An 18,155-nucleotide genomic window follows, 5' to 3' on the forward strand; every position below is an offset into this window, starting at 1 on the left:
CATCCCCCACCCGAACCTTCACTTGTTCAAATAGCCGATTACATTTCTGTTTTCCTTCAAGGTGCTTGACCTGAAACATGAACTGTCTTTCTCTCTCTCCACAGACACTGCCAGACCTGATGAGTATTCCCATCATATTGTTTTTATTTTGGATTTCCAGCATCCACAGTATTTTGCTTTATATAACCATGCACTGATGAAAGATCAGAAGCCTGAAATGGTAACACTACACCTTCCTCTCTCTGCAGCATGCTTGTATGCACATAATTCCTTATTATCTGTTTAATGGAGCAGAATCGAGGGAGCTTCACTCTGTGTGTAACCCCATGCAATTGCTGTTTGACCCGCTGAACATTTCCAGATCTTTCTGTTTCTAATTCCGGCCCAATAAGTGCTTTTGTCACTTTGAGCTGCCCAGGCCCCCTAAGACCAGGAAACCCTTCGAAACTTCTCCTGAATCAGCCAAGGCTCAGTTTGCAGCACTCACGCCTTTGTGCTCAAAGGTTATGAGTTCGAATCCCACTCCAGTGCAAGAATCAAGGTGGACTCTCCAAGTGCAGTCCTGAGGGAGTGCTGCACTGTCAGAAGTGCCATATCTTTCAGGTGAGATATTAAACCGAGACCCCCATCTAGGCTCTCAGGTGGTCGGAAAAGATCCCTTAGCACTGTTTCAAGGAAGAGCGGGGGAGTTCTCCCTGGATCCTGGCCAATAATCATCCCTCAGTCAACATCACTAAGACAGAATATCCGCTCATTGTCACATTGCTGACTGTGGGAGCTTGCTGTGCTCAAGCTGCCTGCTGTGTTTCCAACATTACCACAGCGGCTACACTTCAAAAGTACTTCATTGGCTGTTGACCACTGAGATGTCCTGAGGATGTGAAAGGCCCTATATAAATGCAAGTTTTCCTTCCTTTTTTTTTCTTGCCCTTCCCCTCCAAAGACACTCCTCAGCTTTGGTCACCAGCACTAAGATCTCCTTGTGCAGCTCTTCACAAAATCTCTTTTGACCGTTGCCTTGTGGTGTTTTGCCATCTCGGAGGAGCTAAATGGAAAATGTTATTGGGTGACAATTTTTTCCCAACGTTTAACCGACAAGACATGGTCGGGTGGGAGGGTGCAGCAATGCAGTCAAGACACGTTCAGCGCTCAGTTTAATATGATGGTCTGTTTGGCAGGAGGGCGGATTGATCCAGTTTGACAGGCTGAGGTTTGGGGTTCTGCAACTGGAGCTGCCGAAGGGAGCCATGAGGATACCTCGTAACATCCCTGCTCTGCCGGCCGGGGGGGTACACTGTGGCCCGGACTCATGGCCAAACACAAGCCTGCAACACTGTGCTGGGCTTTTACAGATACAGTCGGAAAACACAGTCATACTCTGCAGGTCAGGCAGCATCTATGCAGAGAAAACCAGAGTTTACGTTTCAGGTCAACGACCTTGCGTCAGAGCCCATCGAGCTGAAGTGTTAACTCTGATCTTCTCAGCCCCGATGCTGCCCCGCCTGCTGCATAATATCAGCATTTTTCTGTTCTTATTTCAAATTCCCAGCATTAGCAGTATTTTGCTTGTACAGTTTTTTTTTTAAAGTGCACTACTCCAATTGACCACTGGATGGGGCAAGGAGGCAACATGCAAAATACTTTTCAGCAAAAGACATACACAACTTGCGTTGAGGGATATAACACCATATTTCTCTGCAGCATGCTTGTACTCTCATAATTCCTTATAACATACTTAGTGGAACGGGAAAGAGAGAGCTTTACTCTGTATCTAACCCCGTGCTGTACCTGTCCTGGGAGTGTTTGATGGGGACAGTGTAGAGGGAGCTTTACTCTGTATCTAACCCCGTGCTGTACCTGTCCTGGGAGTGTTTGATGGGGATGGTGTAGAGCGAGCTTTACTCTGTATCTAACCCTGTGCTGTACCTGTCCTGGGAGTGTTTGATGGGGACAGTGTAGAGGGAGGCTGTACTCTGTATCTAACCCCGTGCTGTACCTGTCCTGGGAGTGTTTGATGGGGACAGTGTAGAGCGAGCTTTACTCTGTATCTAACCCTGTGCTGTACCTGTCCTGGGAGTGTTTGATGGGGACAGTGTAGAGGGAGCTTTACTCTGTATCTAACCCCGTGCTGTACCTGTCCTGGGAGTGTTTGATGGGGACAGTGTAGAGCGAGCTTTACTCTGTATCTAACCCTGTGCTGTACCTGTCCTGGGAGTGTTTGATGGGGACAGGTGTAGAGGGAGCTTTACTCTGTATCTAACCCCGTGCTGTACCTGTCCTGGGAGTGTTTGATGGGGACAGTGTAGAGAGAGCTTTACTCTGTATCTAACCCCTGTGCTGTACCTGTCCTGGGAGTGTTTGATAGGGACAGTGTAGAGGGAGCTTTACTCTGTATCTAACCCCGTGCTGTACCTGTCCTGGGAGTGTTTGATGGGGACAGTGTAGAGCGAGCTTTACTCTGTATCTAACCCCGTGCTGTACCTGTCCTGGGGGTGTTTGATGGGGACAGTGTAGAGGGAGCTTTTCTCTTTATCTAACCCCGTGCTTTACCTGTCCTGGGAGTGTTTGATGGGGACAGTGTAGAGGGGGCTTTACTCTGTATCTAACCCCGTGCTGTACCTGTCCTGGGAGTGTTTGATGGGGACGGTGTAGAGGGAGCTTTACTCTGTATCTAACCCCGTGCTGTACCTGTCCTGGGAGTGTTTGATGGGGACGGTGTAGAGGGAGCTTTACTCTGTATCTAAACCCGTGCTGTACCTGTCCTGGGAGTGTTTGATGGGGACTGTGTAGAGGGAGCTTTACTCTGTATCTAACCCCGTGCTGTACCTGTCCTGGGAGTGTTTGATGTGGACAGTGTAGAGGGAGGTTTACTCTGTATCTAACCCCGTGCTGTACCTGTCCTGGGAGTGTTTGATGTGGACGGTGTAGAGGGTGATTTACTCTGTATCTAACCCCGTGCTGTACCTGTCCTGGGAGTGTTTGATGGGGACAGTGTAGAGGGAGCTTTACTCTGTATCTAACCCCGTGCTGTACCTGTCCTGGGAGTGTTTGATGGGGACAGTGTACAGGAGCTTTACTCTGTATCTAACCCTGTGCTGTACCTGCCCTGGGAGTGTTTGATGGGGACGGTGTAGAGGTAGCTTTACTCTGTATCTAACCCCGTGCTGTACCTGCCCTGGGAGTGTTTGATGGGGACAGTGTAGAGGGAGCTTTACTCTGTATCTAACCCCGTGCTGTACCTGTCCTGGGAGTGTTTAATGGGGACAGTGTAGAGGGAGTTTTACACTGTATCTAACCCCGTGCTGTACCTGTCCTGGGAGTGTTTGATGGGGACAGTGTAGAGGGAGCTTTACTCTGTATCTAACCCCGTGCTGTACCTGTCCTGGGAGTGTTTGATGGGGACAGTGTAGAGGGAGCTTTACTCTGTATCTAACCCCGTGCTGTACCTGTCCTGGGAGTGTTTGATGGGGACAGGTGTAGAGGGAGCTTTACTCTGTATCTAACCCCGTGCTGTACCTGTCCTGGGAGTGTTTGATGGGGACAGTGTAGAGGGAGCTTTACTCTGTATCTAACCCCGTGCTGTACCTGTCCTGGGAGTGTTTGATAGGGACAGTGTAGAGGGAGCTTTACTCTGTATCTAACCCCGTGCTGTACCTGTCCTGGGAGTGTTTGATGGGGACAGTGTAGAGAGAGCTTTACTCTGTATCTAACCCCGTGCTGTACCTGTCCTGGGAGTGTTTGATGGGGACAGTGTAGAGAGAGCTTTACTCTGTATCTAACCCCGTGCTGTACCTGTCCTGGGAGTGTTTGATGGGGACAGTGTAGAGGGAGCTTTACTCTGTATCTAACCCCGTGCTGTACCTGTCCTGGGAGTGTTTGATGGGGACAGTGTAGAGGGAGCTTTACTCTGTATCTAACCCCGTGCTGTACCTGTCCTGGGAGTGTTTGATGCGGACAGTGTAGAGGGAGCTTTACTCTGTATCTAACCCCGTGCTGTACCTGTCCTGGGAGTGTTTGATGGGGACAGTGTAGAGAGAGCTTTACTCTGTATCTAACCCCGTGCTGTACCTGTCCTGGGAGTGTTTGATGGGGACAGTGTAGAGAGAGCTTTACTCTGTATCTAACCCCGTGCTGTATCTGTCCTGGGAGTGTTTGATGGGGACGGTGTAGAGGGAGCTTTACTCTGTATCTAACCCCGTGCTGTACCTGTCCTGGGAGTGTTTGATGGGGACAGTGTAGAAGGTGCTTTACTCTGTATCTAACCCCGTGCTGTACCTGTCCTGGGAGTGTTTGATGGGGACAGTGTAGAGGAAGCTTTACTCTGTATCTAACCCCGTGCTGTACCTATAATGGGAGTGTTTGATGGGGACAGTGTAGAGGGATCTTTACTCTGTATCTAACCCCGTGCTGTATCTGTCCTGGGAGTGTTTGATGGGGACAGTGTAGAGCGAGCTTTACTCTGTATCTAACCCCGTGCTGTACCTGTCCTGGGAGTGTTTGATGGGGACGGTGTAGAGGGAGATTTACTCTGTATCTAACCCCGTGCTGTACCTGTCCTGGGAGTGTTTGATAGGGACAGTGTAGAGGGAGATTTACTCTGTATCTAACCCCGTGCTGTACCTGTCCTGGGAGTGTTTGATGGGGACAGTGTAGAGGGAGCTTTACTCTGTATCTAACCCCGTGCTGTACCTGTCCTGGGAGTGTTTGATGGGGACAGTGTAGAGGGAGCTTTACTCTGTATCTAACCCCGTGCTGTACCTGTCCTGGGAGTGTTTGATGGGGACAGTGTAGGGGGAGCTATACTCTGTATCTAACCCCGTGCTGTACCTGTCCTGGGAGTGTTTGATGGGGACAGTGTAGAGGGAGCTTTACTCTGTATCTAACCCCGTGCTGTACCTGTCCTGGGAGTGTTTGATGGGGACAGTGTAGAGGGAGCTTTACTCTGTATCTAACCCCGTGCTGTACCTGTCCTGGGAGTGTTTGATGGGGACAGTGTAGAGGGAGCTTTACTCTGTATCTAACCCCGTGCTGTACCTGTCCTGGGAGTGTTTGATGGGGACAGTGTAGAGGGAGATTTACTCTGTATCTAACCCCGTGCTGTATCTGTCCTGGGAGTGTTTGATGGGGACAGTGTAGAGGGAGGTTTACTCTGTATCTAACCCCGTGCTGTACCTGTCCTGGGAGTGTTTGATGGGGACAGTGTAGAGGGAGGTTTACTCTGTATCTAACCCCGTGCTGTACCTGTCCTGGGAGTGTTTGATGAGGACAGTGTAGAGGGACCATTCCTCTGTATCTAACCCCGTGCTGTACCTGTCCTGGGAGTGTTTGATGGGGACAGTGTAGAGTGAGCTTTACTCTGTATCTAACCCCGTGCTGTACCTGTCCTGGGAGTGTTTGATGAGGACAGTGTAGAGGGAGCTTTACTCTGTATCTAACCCCGTGCTGTACCTGTCCTGGGAGTGTTTGATGGGGACAGTGTAGAGGGAGCTTTACTCTGTATCTAACCCCGTGCTGTACCTGTCCTGGGAGTGTTGATGAGGACAGTGTAGAGGGAGCTTTACTCTGTATCTAACCCCGTGCTGTACCTGTCCTGGGAGTGTTTGATGGGGACAGTGTAGAGGGAGCTTTACTCTGTATCTAACCCCGTGCTGTACCTGCCCTGGGAGTGTTTGATGGGGACAGTGTAGAGGGAGCTTTACTCTGTATCTAACCCCGTGCTGTACCTGTCCTGGGAGTGTTTGATGGGGACAGTGTAGAGGGTGCTTTACTCTGTATCTAACCCCGTGCTGTACCTGTCCTGGGAGTGTTTGATGGGGACAGTGTAGAGGGTGCTTTACTCTGTATCTAACCCCGTGCTGTACCTGTCCTGGGAGTGTTTGATGGGGACGGTGTAGAGCGAGCTTTACTCTGTATCTAACCCCGTGCTGTACCTCTCCTGGGAGTGTTTGATGGGGACAGTGTAGACGGAGCTTTACTCTGTATCTAACCCCGTGCTGTACCTGTCCTGGGAGTGTTTGATGGGGACAGTGTAGAGGGAGCTTTACTCTGTATCTAACCCCGTGCTGTACCTGTCCTGGGAGTGTTTGATGGGGACAGTGTAGAGGGAGCTTTACTCTGTATCTAACCCTGTGCTGTACCTGTCCTGGGAGTGTTTGATGGGGACAGTGTAGAGGGAGCTTTACTCTGTATCTAACCCCGTGCTGTACCTGTCCTGGGAGTGTTTGATGGGGACAGTGCAGAGGGATCTTTACTCTGTATCTAACCCCGTGCTGTACCTGCCCTGGGAGTGTTTGATGAGGATAGTGTAGAGGGAGCTTTACCCTATATCTAACCCCGTGCTGTACTTGTCCTGGGAGTGTTTGATTGGGACAGTAGGGGAGAGTTTTACTCTGTATATACACTGTGTTGGCCCTGTCCTCCACATGCTGACAATTAAATAGACTATGATCTATTCTCAAACAGTGATACCTCTCACTTTGCCTCCGATTACTGCAATAAGCTCATGTTGTATCCAGAAACAGAAATATTTCAGCCCCTGTCTTATTGCTAGCAGCAAGCATGGATTAAGAGGAGCAACCAGACTTTATATTAAACTTTGTATTTAAAACAATTTACACTTATAAATAACAAATGAATCACAAATTCCTTCATTCCCAGAAAGCTGAGTTTTCGGTTAGGGTACAGTTTGACCTATTTGTGAAAGAGGAGATTAATAACTAACTCCTGCTAAAAAGGCAGCATGTGAATGTCACCCATCGCACGTGGATCAGTCTCTTGGAGTCCAACATGAACGTACCTAAGCTCAAAGTCCTTCTTCAGTTTAAGGTGCCAAAGACAAAACAAATCTGCCTCCAATTCTTTAGCCTGAGGACAATTCTTAGCGACAGTTTAGAGAAAGGCACTGAATTCATCAGCAAACTGCTTCTCAAATAATAACTGGAAATGCTAAAAATACACTCTGATGTCCCTCTAGCCTGGGGAGGATGGGGGTGGACGGGGTAGCTATGGACTATGCTAGTTCCCAAATCGGAGGCAAAGCCGTGCAGGCTGGGGTCGTGCTGATCTGCAGCCAAGGCCTCATGTGAGCAGCCCTTAATATCAAATCTCCCTTGGATTTCTGGCCTCGGTCACAGTTAAAGCAAAGGATGAGCCAGTTTCCAGCTTTGCCTCTAGATGGAGCACTTCCCTCAAACAAATAAACTAACAGAGCTGAATCACCCCTTAAAGAAAGCCGAGCATTTCTGCAGCAGCTCAGGACATCCCAAAGTGCTTCACAGCCGGTGAAGTGCAGTCACTGCTGTAACATAGGAAAGGCGGCAGCCAAGCTGTGCACAGCAAGCTCCCACAAGCAGACCTGAGATAACGGCCAGATCACCTGTTTTGGCACTGTTGATTGGGGGATAATTATTGGCCGGGGACACAGGGAGAACTCTCTCCCTTCGGAATTAAGTCATGATTTACTTCACATCCGTTTGAGAGGGCAGAGAGGGCATTCTGACAGTGCAGCACTCCCTCAGTGATGTGAAGTGTCAGTCTAGACTTTTGTGGGGCAAGCCTTTGGAGTGGGACTTGAAGTCAAAACCTCCTGACTCACTGAGCCATGTCTGTCATTCATTCATGGGATGTGGGCTTCTCTGGCAGGGCCAGCATTTATTGCCCATCCCTAGTTGCCCCTTGAGAAGGTGGTGGTGAGGCGCCTTCTTGAGCCGCTGCAGTCCATGTGGTGTAGGTACACCCACAGTGCTGTTAGGGAGGGAGTTCCAGGATTTTGACCCAGCGACAGTGAAGGAACGGCCGATATATTTCCAAGTCAGGTGAGTGACTTGGAGGGGAACTTCCAGGTGATGGTGTTCCCATCTATCTGCTGCCCTTGTCCTTTTAAGTGGTAGAGGTCACAAGTTTGGAAGGTGATCTCTTAGGAGCCTTGGTGAATTCCTGCAGTGCATCCTGTAGATGGTACACACTGCTGCTCCTCTTCAATTGGCATCTTGCTATTGCACTGAACAGGCAGGCTATCCTTCAGTTTAACATCTCTTTCTAAAAAGGGCTGATGCTACTTAACCCTAGATTATACCAATCACTAAACATTTCACAACAGGTTACCGAGGCTGTAATAAAAATGCAAACGAAGCATAAGGGTTTATTTCTAGAGGGTTAGCATTGACAAGTAGGGAAGTTAAGCTGTAGTGAACCCAGGTTAGACACCTTTAGTGTGCAGTTTTGGTCACCATATTGTAGAAAGAATATAGGGATGCTGGAGAGGGTGCAAAGGTGATTGACAAGGACAATACCAGAAATGTGTGGGTATACATATCAGGAAAGGATTGACAGACTGCGTCTCTTTTCTCTTGAAATAAGGAGGTTAAGGAGTGACCTAATAGAGATCTTCAAAACGATGGAAGATTTTGATAGAGTGGATACAGAGAGAATGTTTCCACTTGTGGGAATAGCAGAACGATAGGCCATCTATATAAGATAGTCACCAAGAAATCCAATAGGGAATTCAGAAGAAACTTCTTTACCCAGAGAGTGGAGGGAATGTGGAATTCACCACCACAGGGAGTGGTTGAAGTGAATAGTGTAGATGGATTTAAGAGGAAGCTGGATAAACACATGAGGGAAAAGGGATAGAGGGTTACAGTGTTAGATTTAGACAAGTAAAGGTGGGAAGAGGCTTGAATGGAGCATGAACACCAGCATGGAGTGGTTGGGCCGAATAGCCTGTTCCTGTACTCTACGTCCTATGTAATATGGCCCTTTGGATTCCAAGACAAGAGTGTTACCTCTTTTCCAGCACAGACACATTCCACTTGGTCTTACAGGTAGGTCCACACTGGCGTTTATGCTCCATACAGGTTACCTACTGAAAGGCTGTTGCCACTGGTTGATTAATTAGTAACAAGGGGTGCATAAGTTAGAAGGGTGAAGACAGAGGCTTAGTGGTAATGTCACTAGACTAGTAACCCAGCAGGCCCAGACTAATGCTCTGGGGACATGGGTTCAAATCCCACCACAGCAGCTGGTGGAGTTTAAATTCAGTTAATAAATCTGGAATTGAACAGTGAGCATAAAACAACTGTTGTTAAAACCCATCACTAAGAAGGGAAGAAAATCTGCCACGCTTATTGTCGTGACTCCAGACCCCCAGCAATGTGGTTGACTCTTAACTGCCCTCTGAAATGGCCGGGAAAGCCGCTCAGTTCAAGGGCAATTAGGGATGGGCAACAAATGCTGGCCTTGTCCATGATGCCCACATCCCATGAAAGAATAATTACGGGGCAAAGGTGGGTATATGGAGTTAGATCACAGATCAGCCATGACTCCATCCAATGGCAGAACTGGTTCAAAGGGCTGAATGGGCTCCTCCTGCTCCCTTTAAATGCTATTTGTCCCCGACTATTCCATGTGGCAGCGAGTTCTGCACACTCACCATTCTCGGGGTGAAGAAGTTTCTCCTGAAGCTGTGAAGTACCATTTACATTCATAGAATCATAGAAGGCTTATGGCACAGGAGGAGGTCACTTGGCTCATCATGTCTGCGTCATCCCTTGCCCCACCGCCCTGCCCCCATTTTGCTTCACACCTCCAGCACTTGGGATAAACAGGACTGACATTGCCATGACGATAGCGCAATCTGTTACACTCAGCTCCAACGCTATCCGCCCAACGGTAAATTGATAAATGGAAGCGATCACAGAAAACCATGGAATTGTACAGCACAGGACGAGGCCATTCAGCCCATCATGTCTGTGCCCATTCTTTGAAAGAGCCATCCAATTAGCCCCACTCCCTTGCTCTTTACCCGTATCCCTGTAACTTGCCTTCTTAAGTAGTTATCCAATTCCATTTTGAAAGTTCCTATTGAATCTGCTTCCACTGCCCTCTCAGGCAGCGCCTTCCAGATCGCTACTCACTAAGTGGAAAAAATTCTCCCCATCTCTCCCCCTCCAACTGCTTCACTCTTGTTTTACTAATTCCAGTCAGCTCCTGACAGTGAACACAGTTTCTGCTAATCCAGCCTGTCAAAACCCTCCCGAATTTTGAACACCTCTCTCAAATCTCCCCTTACCTTGCTTTGCTCTTAGGTATTTAATAATCCTTGGGCCCTTCCACAGTATCCACAAAGCATTTCACTTATGGGAATGAGGATCTTTGTGGGTATCAGTGATCTTTTATGGTTACCCATGGGTCCATTTTAGGTTTTGGAAAGACAAAGCAGCCATTTTGGGCAGAAATGAGCACAAACCTCTTCCAGAATTGGACAATTTCCCTAATCCGTGGGCCGTGGACATGTAAAACAAACGGTATTCCAAACCTAATAGAGCATTGCTGCCTTTTCCAGGAACAAGCCCTGTTTGGATCAGGACCTTTCCAATGGAAATCTGTACGGTGGGATGAGTTGGAAATATTTGGCACATTCCAATTCTGCTTGGTGGAAGAGAGTGAGGATGTGCTTGATTCATTGCTATTCCATATAAGAGGAGTAAAATGGGAAGGGGTTTGGTCTAGTGGAATTGTATACACCGGGAGTGAGTAGTGATTGGGATTACACACAATGGAATGGAACAGGAACTGAAGTCCCGTAACATTGTGAGTGAATGGGAATGAACATGAGTTGGAATCCCACACAACGGGAGTTAACGGGATTTAGAATCCTTGCAATGAGATTGATGCAAGATGCAGGATTCAGGAGCAGCATGAGACACAGCGTGAGACAACAGACTTATTTATTAGGAGGGTGACTCATTTACCTTAAGTAAAATACATCCACGCCAACGCTGAAACTCTCTAATAAAACGCAAATGTGACAAGGTCACACACACAACACTTGCAGAAAAGAATGAAAAACATATACCAAAGTTATGTCAGAGTGACCCACTTTCAAAGACATTATTCTCAATCCCAAGCACTGCATGTTGGGCCTGGTGATGATGTCAGATGGCCCGTTACCATACCGACACTACCACTAAACTAATCAGAGCACAGGAAAGCAGCACATTTTGGATTTTGACTCATCCTGCCCCACAAACAAATTTTTCTATTGATCAATTTTTCAAAAACCTTATGACAATGGGTTGGAAATTCATCAATTGCTAAACCCTCCCCCTCCTCCCACACCTAAAACAACAGAGCAAACAATTTCTACTCCTGAGAGATTAAGACACTGGTGTAGATGGAGCTAGATAGATTCTTGATCAACAAGGGGATGAAAGGTTATCAGGAGTAGGTGGGAATGTGGGGTTGAGGTTACATTCATATCAGCCATGGTCCTATTGAATAGCGGAGCAGGCTCGAGGGGCTGAGTGGCCTCACTCCTACTCCTAATTCATATGTCCATACGTGCCCAACACTCTGAACTCCCACAAATACAGCACCATAGGGCAGACCTGTCAATACTCTCAAAGGAAGGAGTCTTCCACAAAGAAAGAAAAGCTTATGAAATAGGAGTAGGAGTAGGCCCGATACAAACTTGGAGCAGGAGACAATCATTCGGCCCTTTAAGCCTCATGGCACATCACACCTGCTCTGCCAATCGATATGATCATGGCTGATCTTTCAACTCAACTTTCAGCTTTCACACTTGATTCTCATGTGCCTCGTATCCAAAAATCTATCAATCGCAGCCTTGAATATACTCAAGGACTGAGCTACTCCCGGGGCTGGAGAATTCAAAAGTGAAGAAATTTATCCTCGTCTCAGTCCTGAATGGCTGACCCTTTTCCTGAGACTGGTGCCCATAGTTCCAGATTCTCTTAGCATCTATCCTGTTAAGCCCCTTTAAGAATTTTATAGGTTTCAATAAGGTCACCTTTCCCTCTTCTGAACTCCCGAGAGCACAGGCCCAATCCACTTGGCTTTGGACTCTGTTCGGACTGTAATGTCTGGCTAGCATTCCACAAAGCAACACAGCTGCAAATTTGCAGGAAGTTGGGTGGAAACCCTGAGAAAACCAGCAAACCAGTGCCCCCTGCCGTTTCCGTTACAGGTACACCAAGAGATCGGGAGGAGTCCTGTGACATAAGAACATAAGAAATAGGAACAGGAGTAGACCATTCGGCCCCTCGAGCCTGCTCCGCCATTCAATAAGATCATGGCTGACCTTCTTGTGTTTCGAATTCCACATTCCCATCTAACCCCGATAACCTCTGATTCCCTTGTCTAACAAGAATCTGTCTACCTCTGCCTTAAAGATATTCAATGACCCCGCCTCCACCACCTTCTGAGGCAGAGAATTCCAAATTCGCACAACCCTCAGAGAAAATATTTCTCCTCATCTCTGTCCTAAAAGGGCGACCCCTAATGTTTAAACAGTGCCCCCCTAGTTCTGGACTCACCCACAAGAGGAAACATCCTTTCCACATCCACCTTGTCAAGGCCGTTCAGGATCTTGTATACTTCAATCAAATCACCCCTCACTCTTCTAAACTCCAGTGGAAACAAGCCCAGTCTGTCCAACCTTTCTTCATAAGACAGCCCACTCATTCCAGGTATCAATCTAGTAAACCTCCTCTGAACCGCATCCAATGCATTTACATCCTCTCTTAAATAAGGAAACCAAAACTGCACACAGTATTCAAGATGTGGTCTCACCAATGCCCTGTATAACTGAAGCATACCATCCCAGCGCACAAGTTTAGCATCAGTGAGGAGCCAAAAGCACCTTGCCACCACTAAAAATGCCCTCCAAAAGCACCCTCCAGCTCTTGCCTCCTACCTTGAAGGCTGTTGCAAGCATGACTGATCTCAACTGAACAGAGTTTTCTCAGCAAGTTGATCATTGACTGCCAATGAAATCAAAGGATCGACGGGTGGATTGTCCTCCTCCCATTCCATACTTCCCTATGCGAATCTATACGAGCAGCATTGGAGATGCATTGCTGACTGGGCTCACGATACTTTCCCACTTGGTAACATGGAATTACATGGAAATTTGCAGCACAGGCCATTCAGCCCATCAACTTGGTCAGCGGTTACATACCATTGGCACACCCCGGTTTCCGATGATCGCTGGCCTTCGGCTCAAATCTTCCCTCTTCATAATACAGGGAGAGTAGATGATCAGCGGGACCAAGTAAAGTGCTACTAATAGTCCTAAATATGCGAAGATTAGGAAAATCTGAAAAGCTGAAAGCAGACGAGGGTAAATTATTGGCAAGCGAGGCATAAAGGGTCTTTAAAACTAAACAGATGCCAAAATACTGATCAGGACAATGGGCCCAGGCGTTACTGGGATGATAATGGCAGGCTTAATGGTGCTCACCGTTATGCCATGAACCCCAGGGTGCCAGATGATTTGGCATCACTCCGCCAATAGCCTTGCAGAAACAGCAGCACACCCTTAACCTTCCCGTAGGTTTAGTGAAATTTCTGTGTTTGCACATTAAATGCCCACTTAACATGCCACAGAAAATTAAGGCTGGTGGTTAATGGCGTAAGGAACTTTTTAATGAGGGGATTTTAATTCCCAGCTACCACTCAACCTCACTGACCCAGGAAGGGTAGAATTGGCACCGTGAAGTCTCATTCCTACGGCTAATAAATTGCTGTTCGAGATTTTTATTCCTTTTTCCCATCTCTCCATTCTGTCTCTTTTTTTCTCCCTCTTGCTTAAGCTAATCTGTTTTTCCCTCGCTTTATTTCTCTTTCTGTACTTGATTCAGTTCTAATTTACCCAATTTCCTTCTCCATTGTTCCTTCCTCAAACCTGAAATCTCATTGGTTAAGGCGATAGACTGTTGGTCCCGCTATCCATCGAAGCCCCACACGGCCTATTGCCCTCGTGGGAACTGTTAGCTGGCTCGCACTCCCAGCAAGTTACACCACAAGACCCCCCCCTTCAAGGTAAGGCAGAAATTTAACTGGCGGGACCATGTGACGAGATGCCCCCTTGCGGCAAAAACCTGGGCCCAATGCGAACAGGAGGGAGTCAGGGTGATTCACAGGGTCAGGCAACGGTTAACAGACAACGACCTACCAACTTTCTCTGAGCGAGCAAATTGTCCGGCAATTAGCCAGGCCAGCATTGTAGCAGCAGCGACTGCACCAATGTGTAGGAAAGGTGCTGTGGCCTGTGAGAAGAAAAAATGAAACATCATTCTTACTCATTTTGTCCGTCATTTTGTTTCCCACCCTTCTCTCAATTTTTTTTTAAAACACACAAGCTGGCTGTGCTTATCCAGAACACGCTGCCTGTAAAAGCGGTGCATGTAGATTCAATAGTAACTTTCAAAAGGGAAATGGATAAGGTACTTGAAAAGGAGAAATTTTCAGGGCGGTGGGGACAGCAGGACTAACTGGGGAACCCTTTCAAAGGCAGGGCAAAAGCAAAACATTGCCGATGCTGAAAATCTGAAATGAACAGAAAATGCTGGAGACTCTCAATGGGTCTGAGGAGAGAAAATAACAGGGTTTTAAAGAGCCAGCCCAAATGGCCTCCTTCTGTGCTAAAGCATTCTCTGATTCTATGAAAGCAATCCATTATAATTCCACCGTATGTCAAAAGTAAAGTCAGACAGAAGGAAACAGACAGTAGGGTAAAGGTAATGTCCACCGGACTAGGAATCCAGATGCCCAGGCTGAGGGGACATGGGTTCAAATCCCACCAGGGCAATTTAAATTCAACTAATGACAAACATCTGCAATTATAAAGCTCGTCTCAGTAATGGTGACCACGAAACTATCACCAATTGCCACAGAAAGAAACCCAGCTGGTTCACTAACACCCCTTTAGAGAAGGAAATCTGCTGTCCTTACCTGGTCTGGCCTACACGTGACTCCAGACCCACAGCAACGCGGTTGACTCTTAAACTGCCCCTCTGAAATGGCCCAGCAAGCCACTCGGTTCAAGGCAATTAGGGATGGGGCAACAAATGCCGGCCTTTGTCAGTGACACCCACATCCCTCGGATAATAAAGGAACAAAAACTAATAAAAGGTAACAGTAGAATGAATACTTACTTGGAATGATATGAGAATTATGTCCCATTCTTCATTCCACAGCTGGTTGACTGAGATCATGGCGACGAGAATAGCGACCAGCACCACCATCAGTCCAACCTAGGAAAGAGAAGACAAGTTTGCACCTTCCATAACTCACATTCATGGCCTATACTATCCAGATCAGTGCTGGGCCCTGGAGAGTATTTCATTGGGGTATAGCCAGGGGGAGCACCACTTCCTCAGGTCGCCAACCCTTGCAAGTTTCAGGAACCTTGGAACAGGAGGAGGCCATTCAGCCCCTTGAGTCTTTTCCATCATCCAGTGAGACGAAGGTTGATCCGTACCTCAACTCCATCAACCCAACTTTGGTCCATGACCCCTGATCCCCTTTTCCGACAGGAATCAATCTCAGTCTTGAGAGCCCAATTGTCCCCCAGCAACCCACAGCCTCCAAAAGGAAAAACTTGCTGGAGACATCAAGGATGGCACTAAAGGATTTTTTTTTATAAGTATATTAGGAGAAAATGGATGGGTAAGGATGATGTGGCCTCTAGAAGAGAAGGCGTCTTGGACCTGAAGTTAAGGCAAACCTGCTGAATAATTATTTTACACTACATTTCACACTAAAGGATGAGGAGAAAGCAACAGAAATAAGAAAAAAAACTAAAAAATAAATCAAGACAAAGCGCTTCCAAGTTAGAACATAATTAAAACAAGCTAATGGAGAAAATGAGACTGAGGATTGATAAGTCTCCAGGACCTGATGGTTTCCAACCACCAAGTGAGAAAGGAAACTGTAGATGCTTCAGTCACCATCTTCCAAAATGCTTTTGATTTAGGAACCATGGATTTGAAATTGGCCAATGATACACCATTATTTGAATAGGGTAAATGTGTTGATGTGTTGTGGTGTGATGTTTATTGAGGGATTAAATACTAGCCAGGCCACAGGGCAATCACCACCCCGCACCCACCCCTCGTTGTTCTTCAAAGTAGTACCACATGGGAGGGCAGACGGAAACTCCGTTTCACATTTCATCCAAATGACGGCCCCTCTGACAGCGCAGCACTCCTCACTACCACCCTGGATGGTCAGAGTAGATTTTTGTGCTTTGACTCCGTGGAGTGGGACTTAAACCCACAACCTTCTGATGCAGGGGCCAGAGTGCCAGCCACTGAGCTCTGGCTGACCGGGTGAGAGAAATTCTGACATCTGGATGTACCATGGACAGTCGTGGACAGGAATGGGCCCCGTTGTGATGCCCCACCTGATCCAATAGCCTGCTGGGACATACCCATCCAGGAGAAAGACCACTTTGTAGAAGCGTATCATACAGCACAGGAAGAGGCCATTTGGCCCATCATGCTTGTACCAGCTCTTTAAAAGAGTAACCAATTAGCCCCACTCCTCCCTGCTCTGTCCCCGGTAGCCCTGCTATAAAGGTACCTGGTATCCAGCTCTTGGATGAGGTGCCAGATCGTTTCTGTCACCCATGGAAAATAAAGCAAGAGATAAGTCAACAATCGAAAAGATTCAAGGGAAAGGAAGGATTGTTCCCCATGAAATCAGTCCAGATCTTCTCCCGCTTACCTTGTGTAGCCAGTGCAGGTTCATCTGTTGCCCCACTGCTATGTGACATAATGCTAAAATCTGAAAGAGAAGCCATCATTACATTAATTGGTGGAATCATAGAATCATGCAGCACAGGTGAACGGCCACTCGGCCCATTGTGCCTGTGATGCTGACCCTTTGAAAGTTACAGGGCACCAAACCCTGCTTCAGCCTCCAGTGACCTTCCATTGAGCACCTTCACTGCTGAGACACACCAGACCCACCCCCCCACCACCCTGGTGCCCTCCTCCCCCCATCAATCTTAAAGCTACCCCAGGCAGAACGGACCAGTTCACTATTCTCACAATGTGGGGAGGGTAGATCCAACTTTTATGGGTGGAATTTGATGGTCCCTGCTGCCAAGTGGGATTTTCTGGTCCCACCAAAATCCATGGACCTTGGAGCAGCTCGCCACGTTTCCCAGCCCCGCCCCCATTGTGACAAGGCCATAAAATTCCACCCATTGTGATGCTCTATGTCAGATGTGAAGGGGTTATCAACACAACTTTCCCCGCTTTTGTTTACAATCGACTTTGGTGATAATTAAAATGTAAAGTGGGCTCCCGGCTCACTATCATCCACCTTACACCTACGTCCAATCAGAATCTACCACCAGGGCAGTCAAGGTCATGTATATTTGCCATGTGGAATGGGGATTAAACATCGGGAATAAATCAGACCAGTGAGGAAGCCAGCGAGTTCCAATGCTTGGTCAAAGATTTTTTTTTATTCATTCACAGGATGTGGGCATCGCTGGCTGGGCCAACATTTATTGCCCATCCCTAATTGCCCCTTGAGAAGGTGGTGGTGAGCTGCCTTCTTGAACCGCTGCAGTCCACGTGGTGTAGGTACACCCACAGTGTTGTTAGGAAGGGAATTTTAGGATTTTGACCCAGTGACAGTGCAGGATGGTGAGTGACTTGGAGGGGAACTTCCAGGTGGCGGGATTCCCATCTATCTAAGCTGCCCTTGTCCTTTTAAGTGGTAGAGGTCACAAGTTTGGAAGGTGCCGTCTTAGGAGCCTTGGTGAATTCCTGCAGTGCATCTTGTAGATGGTACGCACTGCTGCTACTGTGCGTCAGTGGTGGATGAGTTCAGTTCGGTTAGTCATATTGGATTCAAAACGTTAACTCTGTCTCTCTCTCTCTCTCCACAGATGCTGCCAGACCAGCTGGGTATTTCCATCATTTTCTCTCTTTATTTCAGATTTTCAACATCTGCAGCCTTTTGCTTTTATTTTAGAATGGAAACAGTTTGGTCACTGGATAAACAGCATCATTTCTGCGCCCCCTCCCCCCGCCAACCCCCACAGTTTTACCACCATAACCGCACCACCCCACCCCACTTTGAAGAGAGCACTAAGTAAAGGCAGCTCTCCTATAGCTGTCATGGTTACCAAGGCAACAATGGAAATCCCAAGGCAGCGAGGACCACCCCAACTTTGTAACACATTCCCTCACCGTCTGACCACGGGTCTCCTTATAACTCACCAGTAAAAACGTGACGTAGATGAAGCCAGCTGAAGCTAGTACGAGCACAGGAACTGACCAGTCGTTCCAGTAACCTTTCTTATTGTACATGTACCTGAAAAATAACAGATCGAC

At 47.6% G+C, this 18,155-nt stretch overlaps 1 protein-coding gene across 2 annotated transcripts in view; it reads right to left on the bottom strand.

The window, feature by feature from the left end:
• LOC121283776 (glycerophosphodiester phosphodiesterase domain-containing protein 5-like) overlaps positions 1–18,155 on the bottom strand; it is a 317,012-nt gene that overhangs the window by 54,219 nt on the left and 244,638 nt on the right. For both annotated transcript variants that reach the window (XM_041198484.1, XM_041198485.1), the window contains exons 4-8: positions 18,042–18,135; positions 16,531–16,590; positions 14,958–15,056; positions 13,976–14,069; positions 12,980–13,125 (exon numbers count right to left, since the gene is read on the bottom strand). In XM_041198484.1, the coding sequence (XP_041054418.1) occupies positions 12,980–13,125; positions 13,976–14,069; positions 14,958–15,056; positions 16,531–16,590; positions 18,042–18,135 (493 nt within the window). The remainder of the gene's footprint in view (positions 1–12,979; positions 13,126–13,975; positions 14,070–14,957; positions 15,057–16,530; positions 16,591–18,041; positions 18,136–18,155) is intronic.

The sequence above is a fragment of the Carcharodon carcharias genome, chromosome 11, assembly GCF_017639515.1.
Source record: "Carcharodon carcharias isolate sCarCar2 chromosome 11, sCarCar2.pri, whole genome shotgun sequence".
Classification (NCBI taxonomy): domain Eukaryota; kingdom Metazoa; phylum Chordata; class Chondrichthyes; order Lamniformes; family Lamnidae; genus Carcharodon; species Carcharodon carcharias.